Source organism: Drosophila mauritiana, chromosome 3R, assembly GCF_004382145.1.
Source record: "Drosophila mauritiana strain mau12 chromosome 3R, ASM438214v1, whole genome shotgun sequence".
NCBI lineage: Eukaryota > Metazoa > Arthropoda > Insecta > Diptera > Drosophilidae > Drosophila > Drosophila mauritiana.
Genome location: NC_046670.1, coordinates 5,259,940 through 5,285,136, shown reverse-complemented (window position 1 = coordinate 5,285,136; position 25,197 = coordinate 5,259,940). Strand labels below are relative to the sequence as shown.

At 45.4% G+C, this 25,197-nt stretch overlaps 7 protein-coding genes across 11 annotated transcripts; 5 read left to right on the top strand and 2 right to left on the bottom strand.

Annotated features, from left to right (window-relative positions):
* The first annotated feature begins 50 nt into the window (after nt 1-50).
* Nucleotides 51-14,882, top strand: LOC117143693 (HEAT repeat-containing protein 5B). Of its 5 annotated transcripts, none has more exons than XM_033308489.1 (8): nt 51-188; nt 6,078-6,494; nt 6,554-8,194; nt 8,254-8,527; nt 8,656-8,688; nt 9,077-12,821; nt 13,597-13,617; nt 14,073-14,882. In XM_033308489.1, exons 2-8 carry the CDS (start codon nt 6,157-6,159, stop codon nt 14,396-14,398), a joined length of 6,378 nt encoding a protein of 2,125 aa, XP_033164380.1. In that variant the 5' UTR covers nt 51-188; nt 6,078-6,156; the 3' UTR covers nt 14,399-14,882. The 5 variants fall into 5 exon arrangements, with proteins under 5 accessions (XP_033164380.1, XP_033164376.1, XP_033164378.1 ...); XM_033308485.1 differs by lacking the exon at nt 51-188 and adding an exon at nt 3,497-3,896; XM_033308487.1 differs by lacking the exons at nt 51-188; nt 8,656-8,688 and adding an exon at nt 3,497-3,896.
* On the top strand, nt 1,294-2,403 carry LOC117143697. The gene has a single exon (XM_033308492.1). It carries the CDS (start codon nt 1,377-1,379, stop codon nt 2,352-2,354), a length of 978 nt encoding a protein of 325 aa, XP_033164383.1. The 5' UTR covers nt 1,294-1,376; the 3' UTR covers nt 2,355-2,403.
* Nucleotides 14,860-17,314, bottom strand: LOC117143696. The gene is made up of 3 exons (XM_033308491.1): nt 16,813-17,314; nt 16,173-16,728; nt 14,860-16,062 (listed from the first exon to the last, which is right to left on the bottom strand). Exons 1-3 carry the CDS (start codon nt 17,272-17,274, stop codon nt 14,912-14,914), a joined length of 2,169 nt encoding a protein of 722 aa, XP_033164382.1. The 5' UTR covers nt 17,275-17,314; the 3' UTR covers nt 14,860-14,911.
* A 585-nt stretch (nt 17,315-17,899) lies between these two features.
* Nucleotides 17,900-20,204, top strand: LOC117145791 (probable basic-leucine zipper transcription factor R). Its single transcript, XM_033311576.1, has 3 exons — nt 17,900-18,979; nt 19,387-19,809; nt 19,870-20,204. Exons 1-3 carry the CDS (start codon nt 18,023-18,025, stop codon nt 19,993-19,995), a joined length of 1,506 nt encoding a protein of 501 aa, XP_033167467.1. The 5' UTR covers nt 17,900-18,022; the 3' UTR covers nt 19,996-20,204.
* Nucleotides 20,083-21,709, bottom strand: LOC117145792. The gene is made up of 3 exons (XM_033311577.1): nt 21,478-21,709; nt 20,988-21,404; nt 20,083-20,926 (listed from the first exon to the last, which is right to left on the bottom strand). Exons 1-3 carry the CDS (start codon nt 21,617-21,619, stop codon nt 20,238-20,240), a joined length of 1,248 nt encoding a protein of 415 aa, XP_033167468.1. The 5' UTR covers nt 21,620-21,709; the 3' UTR covers nt 20,083-20,237.
* A 77-nt stretch (nt 21,710-21,786) lies between these two features.
* On the top strand, nt 21,787-22,933 carry LOC117145795 (acylphosphatase-2). Its single transcript, XM_033311581.1, has 4 exons — nt 21,787-22,246; nt 22,301-22,317; nt 22,443-22,552; nt 22,605-22,933. Exons 1-4 carry the CDS (start codon nt 22,042-22,044, stop codon nt 22,720-22,722), a joined length of 450 nt encoding a protein of 149 aa, XP_033167472.1. The 5' UTR covers nt 21,787-22,041; the 3' UTR covers nt 22,723-22,933.
* A 119-nt stretch (nt 22,934-23,052) lies between these two features.
* LOC117145793 (aldo-keto reductase family 1 member A1) lies at nt 23,053-25,182 on the top strand. Its single transcript, XM_033311578.1, has 5 exons — nt 23,053-23,228; nt 23,608-23,788; nt 24,172-24,299; nt 24,360-24,919; nt 24,981-25,182. The coding sequence occupies exons 1-5, from the start codon at nt 23,157-23,159 to the stop codon at nt 25,027-25,029; spliced, it is 990 nt and encodes a 329-aa protein (XP_033167469.1). The 5' UTR covers nt 23,053-23,156; the 3' UTR covers nt 25,030-25,182.
* Nucleotides 25,183-25,197: the final 15 nt, after the last annotated feature.

Below are 25,197 nucleotides of genomic sequence, written 5' to 3'. Positions count from 1 at the left end.
TCACATTGAAACGTAGGCAAATGTTTCGATTATCGCCATCGGCCAAAGTTATCGAGCTAGCCTACACAACACATATCGCAGCGCAGTGAAAATTCGTGAAAAATGCAATTTTTCCAGTAAACTAAAAGCAATAACCATGTGAAGAGTGTGATTTAAAGTGTAAACTTGTTTGTGCGCCAAGTAAAACGGTGAGTTGAGCCTGAAAGCACGTCGAAATTGAAAACAAAGCAACCATTTGCATGGGGCCAATTTGGGTGTGGGAGTGTGCCAGTGAAATTATTACCTGTGTGTGTGTGTATGGTTCTGACGCGTCAACAAATACACATGACACTATTAAGTGCTAATTGGCCAGGCGGAAGTGCAAAAAGTTTAGATGTGCGTGTATGAGACCGTTATGCCTGTGCTAAAAAAAAACAGTGGCACAGTCTGCGTAGGAAACCCGTTATGCTTACTCGTTTACCTTGCTCCAATTTGCTCGAAAAAAAGCGAAAACTCATCTAGCCAGAAACACAAGAGCAACAACAACAGGTTAATGCTTCTCAAACAGCTGTTTGCCGGCTTCTCTTGCTCTCCTTTTTTGATCGACAGCGGTCATCAGTGGCTCTCAAAGTGTAGCGCTTGCAAGTGATTCTTAAACTGCACCAAAGATGCATTTCATTTGATGTAAGTGCTTTTGTACTCCTTGCAAATAAATAAAGCACCCAAAATCAGGTTTATTTGCGGTTCGCCTGCTTTCTGTCTGTGTTTGTGCACACTTTGCATATTTATGACCAAACTGGTTCTTCTTTTGGCAACGGAACATCTTTCACTCTTTCCAAGAACAACATTCTCCGCCAACAGTCGGTGGTTACAAAATTTACGCAACAAGCGGCGATCGCGGTCGCTGGCCTCTTCACTCAACGAGTTTGCTAAAACCCCCAAAAAAACGCAGGTGAAAAGATGAAGCCAAACACCGAAGCTATAAGTATGCTCAGAAATCATTGATGTTAAAGGGATGCATTCTTATTTATTCCATTAGGGCAAATAAGATTTGAAACGGAAAAGCAAGAAGTATTGCTTTAATAACATTTTTTAATAGAAATAGAAGATTATGATGATACTCACACTGATATAAAATCAATACAGATTAGTAGTAATCCTTTGCCCTAAAGATTTTTTAATATTTTCTGCGTATTGAAATACCTTTTGAAAGAGTATAAACTAAAGCCGAACCCGCTGTCACCCATTTTGGAAACCAGATACAGATACGGGGACAAAGACAGATACAGAGCCAACTACTGATGCTCGCTGGCTGCTGGGAAGAGTCGCTTCAGTTGAGTGCCTCCATTCCCCCAGAGCAAACCGTTCCCGCCAGAAGAAAGTAAGAAAAGCGAGAAATGCGCAGTGGGCTAACGCTTCGTCCAATGCTGGTGGTGCTTCTAGTGGGTCACCTAGTGGCTCCAGTGGCGCCGGCTAACCTACTGACCAGCTATCTGCCCGCCTCCATGCAGGCCTTGGCATACTATATTGATCTGCTGCAGTACGAGCCGCTATCCAGCACAACGGTGGAGCCTGCTTTTAGTGCGGATGATGAAGGTGTGGTATCCACCACTGCAAATCCGCGGCCATCTACACCGTTGCCCACGAGGATGAGAACCACTACCACAAGGCGACCGATTGGAGCAGGTGCGTCTGGATCTGGTGGCATGGGCTGGTGGCAACCGCCAAGTTGGTGGGAGACCCCGAAGAGAACATCCACTACCGAGAGACCCACATCGCCACCCACTGTGCCGCACCGTCCGGCAATTTTTGCACCAACTGCGCCGCCGGAAAAGTCCCTTGAGGGCAACGATCTATTTGCAGAAATCGAAGATGATAGCGACTTCGATAACCTACCTTTGTCTTTGATCCGTGATATTCAAAGCGAGCGCTACGACTTTACCAACGATGTGGAGTCACTCGATAACTTTTTGCGCCTCTACGACGATAATTACGGTAGGGCCGCTTTCGGTTCTGAGTCCGCGATGGATCGATGGAGCACCGCCTCGATAGCAGGCAAAAAGAGGGTTCCTCCTACCAAGCCCTATGTGGATTTCCTGCTGGTTTACGATCTGCTAAAGCGCGATGCCAAGGCGGCGAGTCTGAGCAAGTACGAGGGATATTCCGAGGATCTGCTGGTGGAGCTGCATGCCTTGTCACAGGTTTCGGCGGCCAGGCAATTGTATACTCTATTTAAAAGGATGCTAGACCGGGGCGATATCCAGCGCAGTGACGTGGTGGCCCGCGTGCAGGGAATCGCCAAAGATCTGGGGAATCCCAAAAGCCCCACTTCCAAGGCATTGACTTTTATTCCCAGTATGCAGTTTTTACCTTAAGCTCCTAGGATAAGTCGCAATAAAGTCGAGGGACCAACTGACCTTACAATTGTGTGTGTACTTTGATAAATTCGAATTTTTGTTTTGGGGAATAGTCACCCAAAATCAGTTTGAAACAAGCGCTGATAAAATAGTTTATATTATTTATATGAGCACACAAAGATTTGTTTATACATAACAGTTGTTTTATTATTGGAGATTAATCGGCTCCTTGTGCAAGATTTCTAACATTTTCAATAAAAATCGAAGCTTCTCACTATATTTTGTAGCTGTTGAATCAGCCTCTGCTTTTTAGCAAATAAAGTATAGAACTTTTTTTCTGATTGAATTTGAATTTGGGACCGATTCTAAATCAGTCGGCAGACCATTTACAGTCGGAAGTGCCGCGAAAAATGTTCTCTTAGCACAAAGAAAGCAGGACATTTATCGCAGGACATTCGCCCCTGGGGCCCCACTTCACCCTAGCACCGAATAATCCAAACGACTTAACTGACACATTGACATAGTTCACGTCAATGCTGGTGTGTGCGGACATCGGTGTTAATGTGCCTAAAAGTCTATCACGGGGCAACCGGCTGCAAATTGTTGCTAAATCAGCTGCGATTCTAGCGTGCGACGTCATCGCCCGCTCTCTCACAAGCCGCTCTCTTCCGGCAGCACTTGCCACCCACTTGTACTCTTCTCAAACGTGCACCACAGCGTGTGCTTTTCCCGTGTTCTTTGCGCCGCTCTTTGATTTTATTTTGTTTTGGTGCTCTCTCACTTTGAAATTTGTACATTTGCTTACTCGAACTGTGTATACACTTTTAGAGGCCGTTACCCAAGACCTAAAATATTTTGCAAATATTTGCAATGAGGAAGACACGTTCACAGTATTTTACCAAATGTTATTTTGATGTTTTCAACTATATTTTGTTGATTTGTTGAAATACAAATTAATTCATTAATAAATGTACTCATTTTTAAAGAGAATTCCATTCTATTCGTTGCGAAAGAATGAAGAAAAAGAAATAAAGAACTGAACGAAGGGGTGTCTAACATTTGGCAAGAACGATGTTATCCTCAGAAAGGGTATTAAGAGAGAGCAATTTTTTACTTGGTGGTTTGTGCTCGCCAGCGCTCTTCCATTTCATTTTGTTTTTGTACTCGGTGCGCGAAGCAAGTGTAAGCGGATCTGGTCTGGGCCTGCTTCTTTTCCAGAGTTGCGCCTGTAATCTCCTCTAATTCGGTTTTATTTTTTCGCCACCTAGTGACTTTGCTATTGTGGAATTAATTGTGCTAGTGTAATTGAATGCAAAACGGCAATAATACAAAAAAAAAAAAAAACAAAATCCACTGGGGCAGTTAAAAACTTGTGCTGAAAGTGCTTTTGTGGAAGAGTTATCGATTTGTGTGAAAGTTGCAGGCTGCTGCAGATTGGCGAGAGAAAAGGCGAAGAAAGTTTTCTGGAAATGTGAAGACACAGCAAATCACAACAATGGAAAACTTAAACTTTGCACGCACGCCGCAATTTCTGCGCAAAGTTATCTCCGAGGCGCGCAGGTAAATGCAGGAAGAAAACAAAAACAAAGCTGGAGGGTGGGATGGGCGAGGGGGGTGAAAAGTGGAAAAGTCAGCCACCACCACCACCACCACCCAAAAGAATTCACCACTCACCGGCGAACGAGTCACCCTAATGTTCCCGTATTGCACAGGACAAGTCTAGCCGGGATTTCAGTTTGTGGCTGCTTCTTGGTTTCTTTTCCCTCGATGGGCTGCACCTTACAGGTTTTACTTGTTTTCCTCTTGTGGGCGGGAAAGTGGTCGCCAAGGGAGCGGTGCAGCAGCCCGACGGCGTCTTATGTAACTCGAGCTTGCAGACGTCAATGGTTCGGTGTCCTCACGCCAGAGGATTATTTTGCCTTGTATGTACGCACAGCGGTGGTCAAAATAATAGCACTGAAATACTCATTCATAATGTATTGCATCGATTATGAATTAGGTCATTACATTTAGTCAGAGTTCCTTTAAAAACCAAAGAAAATACTTATCACTTTAGTAACATTTACGTATTAGAAATATCTCAATGATGACTAGTATATCTGTTTAAAATTAAACAAATCTCATTATTGCTAATCAGCCTCACAACAAAATCTTTAGTCACAGCAGGCTTAAGATGCAATATTGTCAATGTTAGCTTTTAAAAGAGCATAATCTGATACCTAATTTCGCAGTGCTAGTTCCGAGACTGTTATTGTATGCATTATGAGGTGCCTTGTGCAACATGCCACACAAGCCACTCGAGGCAAAAACCGCAAACAAAGACCAATGAAAACAAAGAAGCAGAGAGAAGGAGCTGCAACGAACAGAAACCCCTTGAAACCAATAACCCCAAGGCACGGCATACCCTTAAAAAGGCCGACAATTAGTCATAGGAAATTGCACATACTCCTGACAAAAACTGTTTCACAAAATGAATGAAATCAGTCTGTATAATGCTGAGGACTAAATAACTCTTTTGTAAGGATTCACAATAGCTATAAAGGACTCAAAAATGTTGCGTAACAAACTAACTAAGCGTTGACCATATATATTCCTTTAACTGTGCAGTCAACTAAGAATTAATATATGAAACTTTGACTAATAAAGGCACGTTTATATGACTGGATGTTTCCAGTAAAGCAATTACTGCATACGACCTTCCCAAGCACCATGGTGCTCCAACGCCCCCACCATTAAAATTGCAGCCCACCTCCCGTGCATCCTTCCCATTGTCTTCGCTTACCCCATTACCCATAGCCGGCGGACATCATTTCGCACATTGCACACAAATGACGAGGACAGCAGTCGCCGCCGCCGCTTCGGACCACTTTGATTTTCCGAAGGAAAAGTCTTTGTTTCGGTTTAATAATTTGGCTCCTCTTGACTTTGCCGCCATCTGTGTCAACGGGCGCAGCTATCGAGCCCAAGGCGACAGCTCTTTCCCGCACTTATCAAAGCTGGGTGGCAGTGGGAGTGGGTGTGTGGATAAAACAAGAAAATAGGGCGGTGGTGGGTGGGGGTAGACTTCTTAGTCTCGCTACCAGTGCAGTTTCCGTTCGAAGCGTGGCGACGCATCGATACATTTGAATATGTTTCTGGGTTGACTTCATCACCGTCATCATTGCCGTATATATAGATTGAGTGATGCATACTTTTCCACACAATACCACGGGGAACTGCCGCGCTGCGCCCCTTCTCCACATAAATGTATATTCCGTAAAGTGATTGCTCTACTTATTAGTGGCAAGCTTTTAAGGCATATTTGCTTTGTTATGCGGAAAAAATTTCCAACGTTTTTGTTCATATGTTTAATAGTTACATTTAATAAATTCGTTTTCTTGGCAAATTTCTATCTATTTTACAACTTTATATATATGGCTTGGGAGAACTAAAGCTATTTTTCAAGTGACATATTTACTCACGTATATATGTAAAACATATATTCTTCGACATTGATCTATACATTAAATGGATATAGAAGTTTAGTATAACACTTAAAATTGTAAAGAATAACATAAAGCAAATTTTGAAATGTGACCAAAAAATTGTAATCGATAATGCAGCTGTCCGTACTAGTAGACTCAAATGGCAAGGTCAAAGGCCGACCGATTCGTGGCGAACACACTCATCAACCATATGTTGCGTTTAATTGATGAAACATTCCGGAATTTATATTGTTATTTTTTCTCGCTTGCTCTGCAGATCGTTTATAAACAGCGACCATTTTTCCGCCTCATCCGCGAGGGGACGCTCGGAAACCGAGGAGGACGCTATATCCGAAATGGAGCTGGCGCACACTTTGACCCTTAATGAGGATGCTCTCAAGCAGTTGCCCGAACACAAGCGGCCTGTGTTCGAGTTGGAATGGCTGCGCTACTTGGAGAAGGCCCTGCCACTGGTGTCTAAAGCGGAGATCAAGGCGAGCCAGAAGAAGCTGGTGCAGCAGCTCTCTGAACGAATCCAGGGTGCTCCAGGTCCGCCCATTCGTAAGCTCATTGCTAGCGCGTTGGCCACGCTATTCTCCGTCGGTGACACCTTCATGCTTTTTGACACCGTCAACGCCTGCAATGACATCCTGAAGAACAAGGACGACTCGCCCAGCTACTTGCCCACCAAGCTGTGAGTATATTGCATATATAAAAATATAAAAGTCGAAACTGAGTCTCTTTTATCCCAAGTGCCGCCATCTGCGTGCTGGGCTCGATGTATGAGAAGCTGGGTAGGATGATGGGCCGCACCTACGAGGATACGGTGCAGATCCTTATTCGAACGCTTCGCAACGCTGAGTCGCAGGCGCGGATTGAGATCATGCACACGCTGGAGAAGGTGAGCGCTGGCATGGGCACCGCCATTGCCAACGTGCACAAGGATATTTACAAGGCGGCCAAGCATTGCCTGTTGGACCGAGTTATGGCTGTTCGAGTGGCTGCAGCCCGCTGCATTCTCAAAATGATATACAGTGCTCCATTCCTGTACCAGACGGAGCTGGAAAGCCTGGGAACATTGTGTTTCCGAGCCTTCGACGGCAGCAACTATGAAGTGCGATGTGCGGTAGCTCAGCTGCTGGGAACACTTCTGGCCTATACTCAACAACTGGCAGAAGCCGCAACAAGCAAAAAGAAACAGGGACAAGCGGTGGCTATACAAGCGGCCAAGGGAGCTACCCAACGTTTGGTTTCCCTGGATGAAGCTCTGGGCATTCTGATGTCAGGTTTCCTTCGTGGTGGCGCCTCTTTTCTCAAGGGTACCGGAGAGATTATCAAAGGCAGCTCAGGAGTCAACCGTGAGGTTCGAGTTGGTGTAACGCATGCATACGTGGTTTTCGTGCAATTCATGGGCAGCGTTTGGTTGGAACGACAGTTAAGCACGTTTCTGGCTCACGTTTTGGATCTGGTGGCCAATCCAAAGGCAGCGTGCTCCCACGTGGATGCAGTGTATTCACGGAAATGCATCAGCTTTATACTCCGATCAACAATTGGCAAGATGCTAGGCGAAAAGGCGCAGAGCGCTGCCTGCAAGGAACTGGTCCATCTGGTAGCCAAACAGATGAACTCAATTGACTTTAATCCCGAGAACGCCAAGGATTCTAATCAAGAAACACTGTTCAGTCAGCACCTGCTGGTGTGTGCCCTCCAGGAATTGAGTTCCCTACTTATTGGATTAGGAACCACGGCACAGAACTTGTTGGGAGATCAATCCCTGCAAGCGATCGATGCCACCTGTGCCGTTTTGGTACATCCCTGCGCCGCTGCCCGTTTAGCTGCCGCTTGGTGCTTACGATGCGCTTGTGTGGCGGTTCCTGGGCAAATTACGCCACTGATTGATCGCTTTGTGGAGGCCATCGAGCAGATGCGATCCTCGCCAGAAGCAATGGCCGGATATAGCTGCGCTTTGGCGGCAATTTTGGGAAGCGTTCGGTACTCGCCATTGGGCATACCCCACACAAAGGGAAAGGTCGTGTTCAACTGTGCGGAGGAACTGCTGCGATCTGCTTCCCAGAATAGCCGCATGTCGCTGCACCGTACCCAGGCCGGCTGGCTATTAATTGGAGCTATAATGACTTTGGGATCGCCGGTAGTGAAGGGTTTGCTGCCGCGGATGCTGCTACTGTGGCGGAACTCTTTCCCGCGGTCCAACAAAGAGCTTGAATCAGAAAAGGCGCGCGGAGATGCCTTCACCTGGCAGGTGACGCTAGAGGGCAGAGCTGGAGCTCTTTCTGTAATGCACAGCTTCTTGCTTAATTGCCCGGATCTGCTGAACGAAGACATAACCAGACGACTACTCACCCCCATCGAAAGCGCCCTGGCCATGCTGGTCAAGTGAGTTTCATCTTTAACCTGCAGTTTATCCGTCACGCTTATTGATACTTTTTTTCCAGCTTGGCATCTGTCCTGAAGAGCTATGGAACCCAGCTAAAGGCTCCGGCAGCTATGGTGCGGCTTCGTCTCTTTGAAACGCTGACTCTGCTGCCGGCTAATGCGCTAGAGGCCTCCTACACGCATCTTCTTCGCATGCTCGTCTCGGAGTTTACTCTTTCGGATAACGCGGCCAACACTACGAACTCGTTGTTGCGGACGCTTTGTCATGGTGATGATTCGATCATATTGGGCACCTGGCTGCAGGAAACTAATCATCGCACCATTGAGGATCAGGTGGGTTTAATTTGGGAGCTTAGGTATATCTTCCTATACATGTGTGTGTACGCTCAACCAACTGTCTATCCGTGAACCCCAATTCACTGTTTTTCCACCCTTCTCTCTATAATTGTGCATATCCAAAGATGGAGCCCAATCGAAAAGTCGATGGCGAGCATGTAAGTGGAGTGCAATATCTGCTACCAGTGTTTGTTTCGAGTTCTATTGAGTGGTTATATCTTACCTTATATTTATTACTCAACATATCGGAATTAATTTTGATTCTTATTTGAGCATGAATTTAAATGTTGAAAATTGGATAAACTTCCAAGTTTGTTATTCGATATTCTTTCAGTAAGCGTACTTGTTGTTAATCTTGTAAAAATATGTTCAGTCGTTTTATTTTTGCTGAGAAAATCCTTTCAGCATCGATTTTGTTGCTTTTTGTTGCATGCATGAATTTTAAATAGTTAATTTGAATTATATTCTTTTTGTCATAAGGTGGTTACTAAGGTTAACTGCAGATTAATTTGCAGCATTACTAATTAAAGCTTCGTTTTTTTTTAGCTGCAACCCAATAGCGCCGCGGGATCTGGCGCCTTAGAGCACGATCCATGCTGTCTGTACCGTCCCAGTTGGTCTGCCCAAGGCAATGGATCCAGTTCGAATAGTTCATCAGCAACAGCTACTGGTGGAAGCAACGGCGGTGGAGGAAGCAACATCCAGCAGATCAGCAAGGCACAACAGTGTCCAGGACCATTGCCACTCGGAGTAGCAGTGATCGATATGGCAGTGACTCTGTATGGAACCATCTTTCCGAAAGTGGCAAACAAGCATAGGCTTCAAATGCTGGAGCACTTTACTGAGTGCATTCGCCAGGCCAAGAGCAGTCGCCAAGAAGCCGTCCAAATGAATATCTTTACGGCTCTGCTTTGCGCTCTAAAAAATCTGACAGATAGCAAGACAAGCCTAGGCCAGGAAGATGTACGAAAGAGTGCCACGGCATTGGTAGTTGCTTCGTTGACGAGTGCCAACTCTACCATACGGTGTGCGGCTGGAGAGGCCTTGGGTCGATTAGCCCAGGTTGTGGGAGATTCTCATTTTACCGCGGAGTTGGCTCAAAATAGTTTTGATAAACTAAAGTCTGCCAGAGATGTGGTCACAAGGACTGGACATTCACATGCACTGGGCTGCCTGCATCGTTATGTGGGTGGCATGGGCTCGTCGCAGCATCTGAGCACCAGTGTATCTATCCTTCTGGCCTTGGGTCAAGATAGTGCATCGCCAGTGGTACAGGCTTGGTCGCTTTATGCTCTAGCGCAGATTGCCGACTCTGGAGGACCAATGTTCCGCGGCTACGTGGAGGCAACTCTGACGCTGTGCCTGAAACTCCTACTTACCGTACCCCACGCTCATGTTGATGTACATCAGTGTGTGGGCCGCGTAGTCAATGCGTTGATCACCACCGTGGGACCGGAGTTGCAAGGAGGAGGCGGCGCAGTGGCCAGCATGAGAGGATCATTCCTCTGCTCAGCAGCCCTTCTTCAATCACACTCGGATCCTCTTGTGCAAGCTGAGGCTATTGGCTGCCTGCAGCAGCTACATCTTTTTGCCAGTAAATCTCTGCAACTAGAGGAGTTGGTACCCACGCTGGTTGGAATGCTAGCCTGTAACTATTTCATACTTCGCAAGGCCTCCGTTTCCTGTCTCCGGCAGTTGGCCCATCGGGAAGCTAAGGAAGTGTGTGAATTAGCTTTAACTATTAACGCCGAGCAACTTCCCGATTTGGTAATTACGGAGTATGGACTTCCAGGACTGCTTTTCTCACTGCTCGACACCGAAACGGATGCCGAGATGCTGAGAAACATTCACGATACACTTACATCAATGCTCCAAATGCTGGCTGCAGATAATCTCAGCTCCTGGTTGAGTCTTTGCAAGAATGTGTTAACCGTTGCTGTGGAAGGAGGACTAAATGATGATCCCGCTGCTGGGGAACAAAGCAAGAGCAAGGAGGCTGGTGGAGAAGATGATGAAGAGGACGAGGAGGAAGAGTATGCTGATGATGTAACAGAATATAGAGCAGAGGAGAACACATCCACCCATCCGGCAGTGCAGCCAAGGTGGCCCACTCGTGTTTTCGCTGCACAGTGCGTGCGACGTATCATAGCCAGCTGTGAGGCTGCCAGTTCAGTGCACTTTGATCTCCTGCAGGCTAAGGAACAGCAACTCATTCGTTCTCGCGGAGATTATCTTATCCTCCATTTGGCGGAACTTATTCGAATGTCCTTTATGGCCGCCACCTCGGACTCGGATCAATTGAGATTAGAAGGATTGCGCACTCTGCAAGAAATAATCGATCGATTCGCTAACGTTCCAGAACCGGAGTTCCCTGGTCACCTACTCTTGGAGCAGTTCCAGGCTCAGGTGGGAGCTGCTTTGCGTCCTGCTTTTGCGCCGGATACCCCTTCTCATGTGACGGCTGCTGCTTGTGAAGTTTGCTCAGCGTGGATTGGATCTGGAGTGGCTCGCGACATAGGGGATCTAAAAAGAGTTCACCAGCTGCTGGTCAGTTCCCTTGATAAGCTTTCCTCAAAAACCAACAGCACTCAGTTATATAACGAATCCATGGCTACTTTGGAGAAGCTAAGCATCTTAAAGGCGTGGGCAGAGGTTTATATTGTGGCCATGATAGGAAATGGAAAGGCTCCGGCTTCCCTACTGAATCTCCAATCCCAACAGTCCGGCTTACAATCCTTAACCAATCTGGAAACGGACTCGGATGTTCCTGACAGTAGGGGTGAAAGTCTTTTAGGATTAGTGCAACCTGAGCTTCACAATCTTTCAACACACTGGCTGAGTGCTATGAAGGATCACGCATTGCTACTTCTACCTGCGGAGTTCCAATCCCAACTACCACACGACGGAGGAGCCTTTTACACCACGGACACAATTAATTCGTCAAAACCACATTACATGACCAGTTGGCCGCCCATCCTATATGCCTCCGCACTATGGTTAAGGGATGAAGGATTCGCCCGTCATCTAGACACGAGTGAAGCCGCAGCGGAATCCAACAATAATCAGATCACTCACGGATCTTTGTCAGCGGATCGCTTCCATATGATCTTCGGCATCTGCATGGAGGCACTCTGCAGCATGAGAAGCTCAGAAAGGCCGAGAAACATTGTGAGCTGCCTTCGCTCACTGCACAGCATCTTTGATTCTGATTGGGCTAGGAGACAGTTGGTCAAGGATCGGGCTTTAACCATTGAACTCTGTCATGTTCTACATCGTCAGATACTGACGAGAGATGAATTACTCGTACAACTTCTGTGCGTGGAAATTTTGAAGCAAACAATCCGCGCTGCTAGGGAGGATTTAGAAAGGAAACGGGACGATAATGCAAATTCTGAGGACGGAAAGGGTGGAGAGCGACATGGAGAAGATGATTCTATGCAGCCAGGAAGCTCGCATGTCTACGCCATTCTGGAGGTTTGTCTTTGCCTATTTGTTCGCCAAATACCTACGATGAATCCAACGAGGCAGGGAGCTGGTGGCTCCGGCTTACAGCTGGACTTTGCCTATGCCAAAATGGCCACTGGCTCGTCATTCTTCTCGCTGCTGGGCGATGAAAACGGCCTGCTAGTAGCCAGCGGACTGCAGTGCGTCGAACAGTTGCTGGATTTGTGTACTCCCAAAGGTGCCCTTGCAATCCTGCCCACCGTCCTGTATATGACAACCAGTATCGTTAAGGAAATCGCCAACAAGTCGGCCATAGATAGTACTATCTTGGCAAATACTTGTGCTGTGAAGTCTGCCCTGCAGTGCTTGCGATCCGTTTGTGTCCACAAGTGGGCTAAAGTAGAGGAGACAACCGAGGAATGGCAACAGTTACTTCAAAGTGCCCTGGCCACCATTGTGGATCTCACCAAAACGGCAGGCGATAACGACGAAAGGAAAGTCGACGAGGTCACTATGCTGCTGGCCATCACTGTTTTCATCCTACATACGCCCGCCTCCGTTGTGGCTACCCCTTCATTGCAATATCCATGCATTAATCACTTCCGGCAGTGCTTGCAGTCGGAGAACCTCTCCGTGAAGCTGCGCTGCATCGAGACCACTCGATCGATCTTCGCTCGGGCCGAATTGAAGACGGCAACACCCTACATCCACGCACTCGCGCCTAGGATAATCGAATCGTTGTATGCGGAGTCCAGCAAGGTGCCCACAAGCGAACTGGAGCTACAGGTCACCCTGGAGAGCATCGTTACCGTGGAACAGCTTATAGACTTGTCGGAGCCGCAAAACCGTAAGTAACTGGGTGTACTTAAAAATCATTCAGCGTGGTCTTTCTTTAAATCTCGGGGTACTCCTGTTTGAGAAAGAATACTTTTATGTACATATAATCTTAAGAACATGTTTTCGTTTATGTGTTATAACTGGATTAAATTATCATAACTTTAATTATTAATAATTTAGGAGGGATATATTTTGCAATTATAATTCACGGAAAATAGTGAAAAGTATGAAAAAGGTAGTAGAAAGCGTTTTCGGCTCTATAAAGTATATAAATTCGTTTTCAGTATCACAAGCCGAATCGACCTGGCCATGTCCATATTTTTTAAATTTCCTTTTCGCACTTTTACTAGCTGGAGCAACGGATATTTAATAATCCAGGAACTCGACTATGTCATAATAGAAGGATTGGAATAAAAAAAGGGATGACTAGAAAGTTTGAAATTCGACATAGCTTTTATTTGGTGCAGGAGTACCCCATTTTAGAATATAGTTCATAGCCGTACCCCTTGCCCGCCTTTATAGTTGACACACTCCCCTTTCCAACTTAACTTGTGCATAGCCTTTGCATTTGCCATTAGGCTGTTCTGTCGTATCGATCTGTTTTCTTCAAATATATCTTCGATCGCAGCCAAAGTATTGGTTAAGTACATTCATTTTAAACTTCACACGATGGGAAAAGAAAACGAAATACGTTATTATATATTTGCTCTTTTCTCTGTCTTCTCTTTTTATCAACTCACAAATCATTTACAAAACACTAAACAAAAAATAAAAAAAAACGTTAGGAAACATGAACTTACTACAAGGTAAATAGAAGAGCTCGATCATTAACTCACATGTTTCATGTCACAAAAGCGTTTCAGAAATACAAGGCAGTTAAAGCGTAACACTTAAAGTTTTAATTTGTTAAAAAAAACACGCGTTGTAAATTTACTACATTGTCATTGGTCTACTAATTGGAAATGGAATTGTGTTTTTACCACTAAATATGAGCATTCTATTCGTTTTATAATTTATGTTATCTTAACTGCCTTGTAGTCATGAATTGCAACGTTTACTGCACACTCAATGTTTTTCAATGCACCAATCCATAGCATAGTTCCTAGTTCTTGTTGTCAAAGATTACGCTTTAAATGTTGCACGTATGAAGTAAAAGTACGGGATGGCGCGACTTGTCCATCTCTGTGAATTGATGTTCCGTTTAGCGAGACCTTAAACTTAAGATTATAATATTAATTGTTTGCTTGTCCACACTTCACAGATATCCAAATGCTGACTCTGTTGGTCCCTGTGCTCATTGGCTTCCTAGCGGAACCCAGTCGACTCCGGACGCTGCCAAAGTATCAACGGCAGCTGCACGACCAGGCGTTGCAGTGGCTACTGAAGATCGGTCCGAAATATCCGCAGGAGTTTAAGACCCTAATGGGTCAAACACCGGAACTGCGACAAAAACTAGAAGCGGCCATTCGCAGCCAACAGCAGTCGATTAACATTGCCCAAAAAGCAAGCGAGGCGCAGAGGAACCTGCTGGCCAAGCCGCAGAAGCCTACGATCAAGCTGAAGACGGATTTCAGTAACTTCCAATGAGCGCCTCCTCCGGGAATCGAACAAAATAATCCGCAAGCTGCTAGTGCTATTATAAAAATGCTTTGTAATGCATTGTTACCGCATGTACAATAGGATGGATCGGTTCTTTTTATATTGAAAATAAGGTTTAGACAATTTTGCTCTAATAACTAAACATCCGAGATAAAGGTTACATTTTGAAAGGATTGTAAAACGGCAACTGAAATATACATTAGTTCTTTTGACTGCTTGTGTATTAAATTGTTTCGTTTTGCAGGGCGTTTTGCTATAAATATACCTTTTTTCAAACCTAAGCAATATTTTTAAACAACATTCAGAAAAATGAGCCACCCTAATGCACATCGGTCCGGCATTTGATTTTGCTGTATGTGAAATACATTAAAAGTACCTACAAGTTTATAAATTATTTGTTAGCCATTGTAATGAACTATTATATAACGCGATATAAAGTAAAAAAAATATAAACTTTTAAAGCTTTAATTAATCAATATGTACATATTTACTTAATAGTTGCTATGAAACTATATATTCCATTTCCACTTCCTGCTTGACTGTATTTATCACTTCATCCTCGCTAAGCGGCTCGGATTTTAGATCATTCTGTGTTGCCGGCTCTGGATCGATTAATTCAACATGTGTACCCAGTTTTGCATAATCGGGTTTGGGGCGTGGTAAAGAAACTAATGCTGATGGTAAGTCGGTAAAGAATTGTGATTCCAAGCGGCTGAGAAGAATGGTGCGATAGAAAAGAGCTCGCAACCGCTTGCGGAAAAGCTGGATGGGTGGTAAAGATTCATTATACTCGAAGCTACGTGCTTCAGCCTCCTTCTTGCGACAATCTCCGGAGAGTATGCATAAGGCCCGAAACCCCATCATCGTTGACCAGTTGGGTGGCAAAAGTGGGCTCTTCAAATCACCTTCCTCGTCCGGAAGGTTTCGGATCATGCTGTTATAGCACTTAAGCACTTCATTTGGCATAAATATGTTTTGTAAGAGCGATGGTCGAATTGGTGGCTTATATGCAAGAGCTCTGATCACGTAGGCAAAGTTATAAACGTCTTTTGGAACTGGAAAAGTTTTTGGAGCGCTCAGCGTCATATTGTAACTAAACTTAAAGAAGTCGCACAGCTCTTTATCAACTTTCGTAAGTCTTGAGAAACTCTCTGCCTGTGGCTCGATCTTAGCCTTCTTCGACTTGGGTCTTCGCACCCGAGTTCCTTTCGGGCGCTCCTCATTAACTAATGACTCTGGGTCCTCTTGCCACTCTTGCAAACGCTGCGCCCAATTATCAGAGTTAACCGAGGACACCTTTTTTGATCGGCGGCGTGGCAGGTCTTCTACTTTTGCATTGGGATTTTGTTCAAGGAATTTCTTAATGACCAGGAAGCGCGTTCGACAGCTGGTCCGCGTGTGATTGCCCAAGAACGTGGCACAGTTCAGCCACTGGGAAGCCCCGTATTGCGTTACGAAGCTCATCAGCCGTGTGTCGTCCTGAACAGACCAGGAGTCGGTCTTGTTGCGCTGTGCCAGTACATTGTGGTAGCGAGTTCGGAGTTGGGTTAACGACCGGTTTGGGAAAAGAGAACGCGGAAAACAGTGAAACTTTCCATTGTACTCTTCAACGGCGGCGAACAGCATCATGTCCTCCTTGGTAGTGAAGGGTTCTGAAGTAGCATGCGAAAATTAATTAGTGTTGAGGGAAAAGGCCGAAAGAACTCCGTCCAAAAGGAGCGAAATAATAAATGAAAAATTATGCAATATATTGGGTACCCACCGTGACTGATGCTAGGATGTAACACGTAGTAGTAACGACCAATCAGCGTCGACTTGGACTTATCCGGGAAGTACTCCACGACTTTTTTCCAGTTAATTACGCTGTTTGCCGTATTCCTATCAACGATCGCCCGTAGTTTATCGTTGTCCTCATCGCTCCAGCGGTGGCTGTTCTTTGGCTCCATCAGAAAACGTAGGGCGGTATGAAAGCGTACGAAGCACTGATAGTCAGAACGTCGGTCTAGCGACGCGGCTATCAGCTCCCAGTTCTGCATCCTGTTTGCATTGGCCACCGCCATCAAAGTTTCGTCCTCCTCGGGTGACCAATTGTCTCGCCTGAGATTTGGTGTTAAGTAGACCCTCCACATTGCCTCGCAGCTATACGGAGAGTGCCGATATTCCAAGTCCAGGGTGCTGATCTGGTTCCAGTCGATGCTGAAGCTACTATCCGCAGATGCCAGCAGACTTACCAGGGTGCTTAAGTGCCGCTCGATTGGCTTTCGCTTCAGACTTCCGCTGGGCAACGCATTCGTACTGTGGGCCCTATGGTCGAGTAACTGAGATAAAGCAGGATATTAGTTTTCATTGCTATTAAATGGGTATTTGGCAATCAATCTGAACCACTCGAAGGGTCCACTCACCTGTTGTTTTATACCCATTATCACATTCTTTTTGTCCAGCAATGTCCATACGTGCCTGGAGTGCATGTCAAAGTCGGTGGGAAACATCTCCGTGTGGCACCGCGCCTCGTAATCCTCGTTGTTAGGACAGCTTCGGCCATCGATGTCTCGGAAAAACAGGTTGCCCTTGAAGCGAAACGTGCCCTTTCTCAGGATCGCCCCGCTACGATTGAGGGAATGCGGGCCGAAATGGGAACGAGGTCGCAGCCGGCGCACCAGGATGTCCTCGTTCCGGGAGAAGCGGGCCCTTACTACTTGTAACATGGCCAGAATTTTGGTCCGCACTTGCATGAGCCGGCGCTGGAGCTCCTGATTCAGCTGCAGTGCATTGGCGGCACTCGGCTCCGTTGTGGTCTGCAAGAGGGCCGAAATCTCGTCCATAAGCTGCTGCTGGCTTATCCGCAGATCATCGACATCGTCCATTGCTCGGTTTGTTTTGTTTACATTGCCTTCGACTTTAGCGATGAACTATTCCCGGCATCAACTATCGATAAATGGTTGCAATGGTCGGACTGCATTCAGCCAATTAATACCCTGCAAAATTAGTTACATAGAGCATCACATAGGAAATGGCAGTAGGATTATTGGATCTAATATAGATAAAGATAAAATTGATATCATAACTCTCATTTTTCGTCCTTATTTATTCCCAGAAACTTAGATAGTATTTCGTTTTATTAAATAGAAAGAACACGAATGCGATTTTAAGAAACTCAGTCAATACAAAAGTTTGGGCAAAAATAGTTTTTGGAAATCGAGACCTTAAAACTATCCGACATGAATTAAAAAATATACCCTTGGTAACAATATAACTATATAGTGTGTCAAAAAGTTTTGTAATTTTAATTTTTTATGTTGTATATCGGGATCTGTAATGTATTCTGATTTTTATTTACTCTTTCATTCACCCTCAAATTGGCAAACTTTGGGGTAGATATTGATATTGCTATCAATTGTCAAACACGCAACCAAACCTGAATACATCTAATTAAGTGGGCATCTCAAACAAAACCGATATCCTACATTAGTCGAAATTGGCGAATCAGCAGTGACCGATGACAATGTCAATCGCCTATCGCTGTTGCTCGAGAAACAACAAAAGAGAACAGAGAGAAAAAACGCGTAGTAGCAACTTAATTAACAAAATTCGTGGTGAATGCGCTAGCATAACATGGAAGATGTCCCGGTCAAGATAGTCGAGCGCTACAAACCACCGCCTGCCGTGTACCACCTGCCGCAGGCGACCCTCAATAGGCTGTCGCAGTTCCGAGAAGGTTTCTACACGGATCATCCGGATTACCAGTATGACTGTCAGCTGGAGCGGGCCGTGCTGAGTCAGGCGCAACGATGGCGCCACCTGCGTCGCCAGCAGCGCGAGGAGCGAGCCAGTCGCCAGGAGCGCCGCAAGGAGGAACGCCAACGGGCGCTGGAGGCGAAGCAGAAGGAGATGCTTGGAGCAGTTGATTATCCTAGTGCGGACGACTTGTCATCGGATGAGGACGAGAAGGGGCAGAAGAAGCACGAGCCCGAGCAGAGGGAGGAGGAACAGCAACAGCAGCCACCCCCTCCAATCACCGCTGAGTCACGCGACTCTTCCCACGAACCAAAGTCAATAAGTGTGTGTAATTTTCACAATATCTTGCAGCCCACCATTCTGAGCACCACTCCAGTGGTCAGTCCGCAGACGTTGCACAAGCGGAACAGCTCCCTAAACTACGCAGACTTTGAATACAATATGAACTCTACACCTTTCGACAATATCGAGCTGAAGACCATCAACGATCTGGACATACTAGCCCAGGTGTTGCACCAGACACAGCTGGAGAAGCGCATAGATCAACAGCAGCAGGAGGAGCAGCAGCAGCAGGCACAGCAGCAGCAGGAGCCGCCGCATGAGGATCATTCCAAGGAGGTGCAATCCGGCAATGAAGTGCCAGCTCCGGTGGAGCTAGCAGTGACTACGCTGGCGGAGACCAAAGCGACGCTCGACAGCGTCAATTTCCATGTTCACTGTGATGATAATGAGGACACGGGCGAGCCAAGCCACATTCCAGCCACGGCTCTATACCCAACGCCAATGTACAGCGCTTCCGCCCAGCAGCCGCTGCATAAACCGGAACATTTCCAGGTGGGACACTTTTAACTAGTTAAAGAGCCTTAATAATATGTTAACCTTGATTCTTTTGAATGTCGCACTATTCTTGTATTCTCAAATTCGAATCCTCATTACTCATTAAATTGTAATAAAAGAGGAAATTGATCATTCACTAGCAGTACCATTTAATCGGGTTGATTTTTGCGCACTTTCAGGTAGAAAATAAATAATTATTTAGAAATCGATAGTGGGGCTCTTGCTCAAACTAATTAGGACCACAATTGAGGCTACAACATTTTGACAGAGCCTGAGACAGAGCTTAACGTGGTCTTGTTACAAACAAAGTATTAGTACGATACCCAATATTTCACTTCTAATTAAAAACAAGTTTTTTTTCAGATGCTCTGATTTAAAATATGGGCTAATTATTATTTTCGCAGGTGTACCACATGCAGGGCTACAGTCACCAGCCCCTCTACTCTCCGCAGCAGCATCCTTACCAACAGTTTAGCAACTACCAAGTCAATGGATTCGGGACTCCCAACCATTTAAAGGCTCCTCCAGCGCCTTCCTCCGTGCTTGCGCTCAGCCAGTCGGAGGACGAGGTGGCCACTAAGTCAAGGAGTGTGCCTGACATCCTGCGGGAGCTGAAGACGGAGCTGCAGCAGGCGGAGAAGCGTCGTACCCGCCTGCACAGTCACAACGCGGAGCAGCAGCCAACGGTGGATTTAGCGGTGGACAGAAACTCCTTTAGGGAGCTGGCTGGTCCGGCACAGAAGTTGGCCCAACGGATCAGTACTATGGGTTTCCCTTTGGAACGGGTGGCAAAGGTGGTTAATCTGTGCGGTATCGATGATAAGAAGGTAAGTCAATTTCGGAAACTTTTGCAAAAACCATTATTCAGATCTGGGACTTCTTTTAAGATTATCGAACACCTTATTCCACTGGGAGAACTTCTGGACCTCGGGTTTGATGAATCGAAAATCTCGGCGGCGCTCCTCAAGTTCAATAATAATAAGGACAAGGCGCTGGACTATCTAATCAACTAGTGTAATTTAGTGGAAACCTTTTGTACGGCCGGCTTTTACCCCCATGCCCAAACTCCCCAATCCCTACCCAATTAGCTTACAAAGATGACTCCTCTAAATGTATATTTAATTATTACAAGTTCTCAAGAGATATTCCTTGCTTAAGTTGGGAGTTTAATGCTTCAGAATCCTCAGCAGCAGAATAAATATAAGTCCGTAAAATAAGCACATTATGTTGGCTTTGTAGTCAATTCCGATCCTTATTAATTCATGCTCAACATAAGCAGATTAATAGCGTGTTCCACATTACCATCGGAAAGTTCTAGATAACTAACGTTCTGAGTGTGATTAATGAAGCCCATGGCGGCCATGGTACGCAGTTGTTCGGTGAACCGATGGCGACGATAGCGGCGTGGCAGCACATCACTGTCGTCTCCACCATCGTCCTCGTCATCCACATCATCGGCTGCTGCTGTGCCGTCTCGCTCTGGTACTGGTCCTCCTCCGGATTCCACCTCCATGTTCTCCACCGGCGCCGGTTGATCCTGCGACAGGGACTGAAAAGCGCGGGCCAGCTCATTGCGGAACAACTCTGACGATATGGATCCGCTGCTGATGGCTCCACTGCTGCTTCCTGCGCCTGTTCCCGATGCTCCTCCAACGCCTGCTAGTGGCGCCGATGTGGTTCTTGGTCTTTCATCACCCTGCAGGGCCTCGTCCGCGTTTCTCTGCGCAATATTCGACAGTGAATTAAACGAGGTCACGTTAGCCAATGCGTTAGCCAGTTGCTGGCGGCTAATCTGACGTATGTTGGCCATCTCATCACGCCGATTGGCGGCCGCAGCAGCTGCCACGGCTGTGCTACTGCTTCCACCACTGCTGCTGCTGCCTGCACCCAGAGAGTTTTCCTCCTCTGACGAAGTCGTGGACTCCGAGGCAGCCTGCTCCTGCACTAAAAATGAAGAAACGGGTTGTAAGATATACAAATCAAGAAAAGATACGGCTTTAGTTACACTGCGTGGCCGAGCTATTCCTGGCTAGTTCCTTGCGAATAGTGTCCACTATGAATGGAGCGGCCTCGCAGATGAGGGGATAATCCTTAACGAGATTCTGGACCACCTCCGGCTCGTGCAGCATGTTAAACAGTACGGAGTCGCGAATAAGAGCCTGCGCCCCCAGATTTCGCCTAAATTCCGGATACTCGGCGAGTATCTTCTGCAGAATGTTGAACCGCGAGGTAACGCTGATCTGCAGGTGCGAGGTCAACGAAAACAGCTCTTGGATATGCTTCGTGTTGATCTCTGTGGCCGCTGGCGGCACATACGGCGAGTAACGTTTAATCTTCTGAAAGCAGTGGATCACGGCGTTGGGCTGCAGCATTCGGTTGAGGGTGTCCGCGTCCTCCAGCACGCGTCCGTGGTGGATGATCTCTGCAAGTGCGCAGCAGATGACTTGGCACAATAGAGACAATGGACAGCAATTTGAATCCCGAGGGTCACTCACCCAACTCGCTGGCGTCGAATTGCAAGTGCATCTCCTTGGTCACCACCGCCTTCAAGTAGGCCACATCCCGCGTCAGATCGATGTTGTGTAGGGGATGCACATCGCTCAGCTTGTTCTTCAGAAGCGCGTACAAGGTATGCATAGTGCGATGATGTAGTATCTGCGTAATATTTGTTATTCACTATTTTGTCTGGATGATTTTGTTTTGTTCAAAGACAGGTCGGAACTGGTTCCAACGAACCGCCTTGAACACAGGGTGACCCTTACACGCCCCGATATCCCAAACCAGACTTATCGGCTCGACCGACGATTTTAAAAGGCTAAAAAAAAGCTAGATCTAAAAATACCGCTCTGAGTTTGGTGTCGAATTTTTAACAAAAGTGTTCATTTGTTGACAATAAGAAAACATAACTTGTGCTATTGTTTTTGTTTTACCTTATTCAAGTCATTTCATTTTAAATGCACTGTTCATTATGCCATTGAAATTCAAGGTGACCCAAATAAAAAGACCTATCGATTTTTGACAGTTACCGCTCCAAATATGTCAAATATACGAGTTGTAAAATGACCTCACAAGAAACGCAGACTGAGGGTGGACGTAGGAGGGTCACCCTTCCACCTTCGACACCAGATAAAGATACACCATCCAAAAAAGGCAGCGATGAGCCCAACAGAATTTCGCACACAGAGTTCCAAAAAAGAGTAACATCGGACAGAAGCGATGAGGCGGTCTTCAGCTGCCAATTCGAAGTGTTCGGGATTGTGCAAGGTAGGGTATTCGCAAAACGGATAGTCGCAATAATAAGTTATCTGGCACCCACAGGCGTTTCATTTCGAATGGTAAGAACTTGCTGGGAGATAGGATCTTCAAAAACCCAACACTTTGAGCATCGGATCTTCAGCTTCCCTATATTATTGAGGTATATGTGTAATCTCCTATACGTTATCCAATTCCCATGTTTTAGTACACCTTGCGAAGAGCTCAAAAGCTGGGAGTCCGTGGTTGGTGCAAAAACACCAACGAGAATACGGTGAAGGGCGAAATTCAAGCACACCGACATTCCTTTGAATCCATGTGAGTGATTTTTTCCATTCAAAGTTTGATTATCAAGCCCGTTCTTTTACAGGCGCCTCTGGCTAAAGCACACAGGCAGCCCCACCAGTCGAATTGACAAATGCATTTTCAGTGAGACTACAGAACTTGCAGAATTCACGTTCACCAACTTCACCATAGTGGTGGATTAGTTAGTGGTTCTTTAAAACTAAATTTAATTTAGAAACGGAATTCAATTTTTCTTACACACGCTTATACAGTATTTGGATATGAGTTAAAAAATTTTCTATTGTTATAAAATTAAATCTAACTAAAATGCAAAGCGCAGTAATGACGTTTTTAATAATTACCTTTAACCAAATAAATAAGTCTGATATTGTTATTTTTAGGTTAATTTATTTTTAAATTCGATTGTTCTGTTAAACAAATATCGACTAGTAAGACCGCGCTTTGGAAAAGGCAGAATCTCATTGGATTGGGTGTGATAAGTGGGCCGGTGAATGGGTCGTAGCTTCTTGTTTAATTTTAATTCAATCCTCGAAGCAACAGGTTGTGCAGCAGCTTTTCCATTTAATCTGTTACTAAAGTCTGTTTAAGTGTACAATTAATCAAAAGTCAATACAAAATGGTCAACACCAAGTTCTTAACGTTCAACAATGGAGAGAAGATGCCCGTGATTGGCATCGGCACCTGGCAGGTATTTATAATCACGATTCTGTAATTTCATAGATTGCTTGTAAGTAGTTAATGGATAATGGATATTCGAATCTTAATGCTATTGTTACAACTTATTAATGACCTCAACAAATCGCTGACACGTCATTTAAATCTCTTGAAATTCCGATTCCGATGCAATCAACAATTTGGTTGGTGCTGGGGACTTTAGACCGGTTTTCAAAAACAAACAATAAACCTCAATTCATATCCACTGGTGGGCTGGACTTTCTCTGGGCACGGGAGAATAAATAACCGTTGTAAATCGAGTTTGAAGATCTTCGGGTAGTGTAGATAATACAAATACTATAATCAATATATATTCAATACCACTTAACCGCATTTTCATCACCACAATGCAGGCATCTGATGAGGAAATCGAAACCGCCATCGACGCGGCTTTGGAAGCTGGGTATCGCCACATAGACACGGCGCCAGTCTACGGCAATGAGAAGGCCATCGGAAGAGTCCTCAAGCGTTGGCTGGACGCCGGCAAGGTCAAGCGGGAGGAGCTGTTCATTGTGACCAAGGTGCCACCCGTTTGTAAGTAGCATTTTAGTAGTTGGATCCAATGGTATTTCAAAATTCCATATATACATTTATAAATAGTTCCTATGTTCTATGCCCACCAAAGCATTTCACCACAGCTACCAATATTCTTTTTGATATTCTAGAAATCTAGTTAATATGATAAGACTATGAACCTTTTTTCAAAACACCAACATAGACTTGTTCAACGTTCATATTTTCAATTTAAAAACATTATTATTATCACCACATGACTCTTTGATATGATGGATGAACCTGATGTGAAAGATTATTTTAGATAGACTATAAATGTAGCTGTGAGAGTTTTCATTGTCGTTATAGTAAGCCTATAGTCCAGTTATTGCAAAAATAATATAACCGACTAATCCTTGTCCTAGCCAACCGACCCCACGAAGTTGAGCCAACAATCAAAAAATCGCTGGAAGATCTGCAACTGGATTATGTGGACTTGTATTTGGTGCACACTCCCTTCACAATTAATATCAACGAGGATGGAAGTTTCAAGGTATGTGTGCTACGGAATCTAATACCAACTTCTATATACATCTCGATCATTAACATTCAGGTCGACAAGGATGGCCTGATGGAGGTTGACGTTACCACGAACCACGCAGCCATCTGGGTTGCTATGGAGGCCCTGGTGGAGAAGGGTCTCACCAAGTCCATTGGCGTATCCAACTTCAGCAAGGATCAGGTGGCCCGTCTGTTGAAGAACTGCAAGATCCGGCCGGCCAACAACCAGATCGAGCACCACGTTTACTTGCAGCAGAGAGATCTGGTCGACTTCTGCAAGTCCGAGAACATTACCGTAACCGCCTACTCCCCGCTAGGATCCAAGGGAATCGCCAAGTTTAATGCTGGAGCGGGCATCGTGAGGAATCTGCCGGACCTGATGGACATCCCTGAGGTGAAGGAGATTGCCGCCAGCCATGGCAAGACGCCAGCGCAGGTCCTGCTCCGCTGGATTATCGACACCGGTGTATCCGCCATTCCCAAGAGCACGAATCCCGCCCGCCTTAAGCAGAATCTAGACGTCTTCGATTTCGAACTGACGGCCGAGGAGGTGGCCAAGTTGTCCAGCCTGGACCAGAATATTCGAATCTGTGACTTTGCATTCTTCCATGGGTATGAAAATATGTTTTTAACTAATCCCTCTATTTTATCGCGATTTTTATTTTGTTTACAGTGTGGAAAGGCATCCTGAGTTTACCTTCAAGAATCAGTACACGAACTAAACGGCATAGTTATATAAAAGCAATTCAAATTTACGCAGTAAATTCTTTTCTAAAACATTACTTTGTGTCGAAAGTATAGGAAAGCAACCATTTATTTTGTAAAAGTTATAAAAAAGTAATTACTCGCATTTTGGTCATTATACACACATAAAATGTAGTTATGATAGT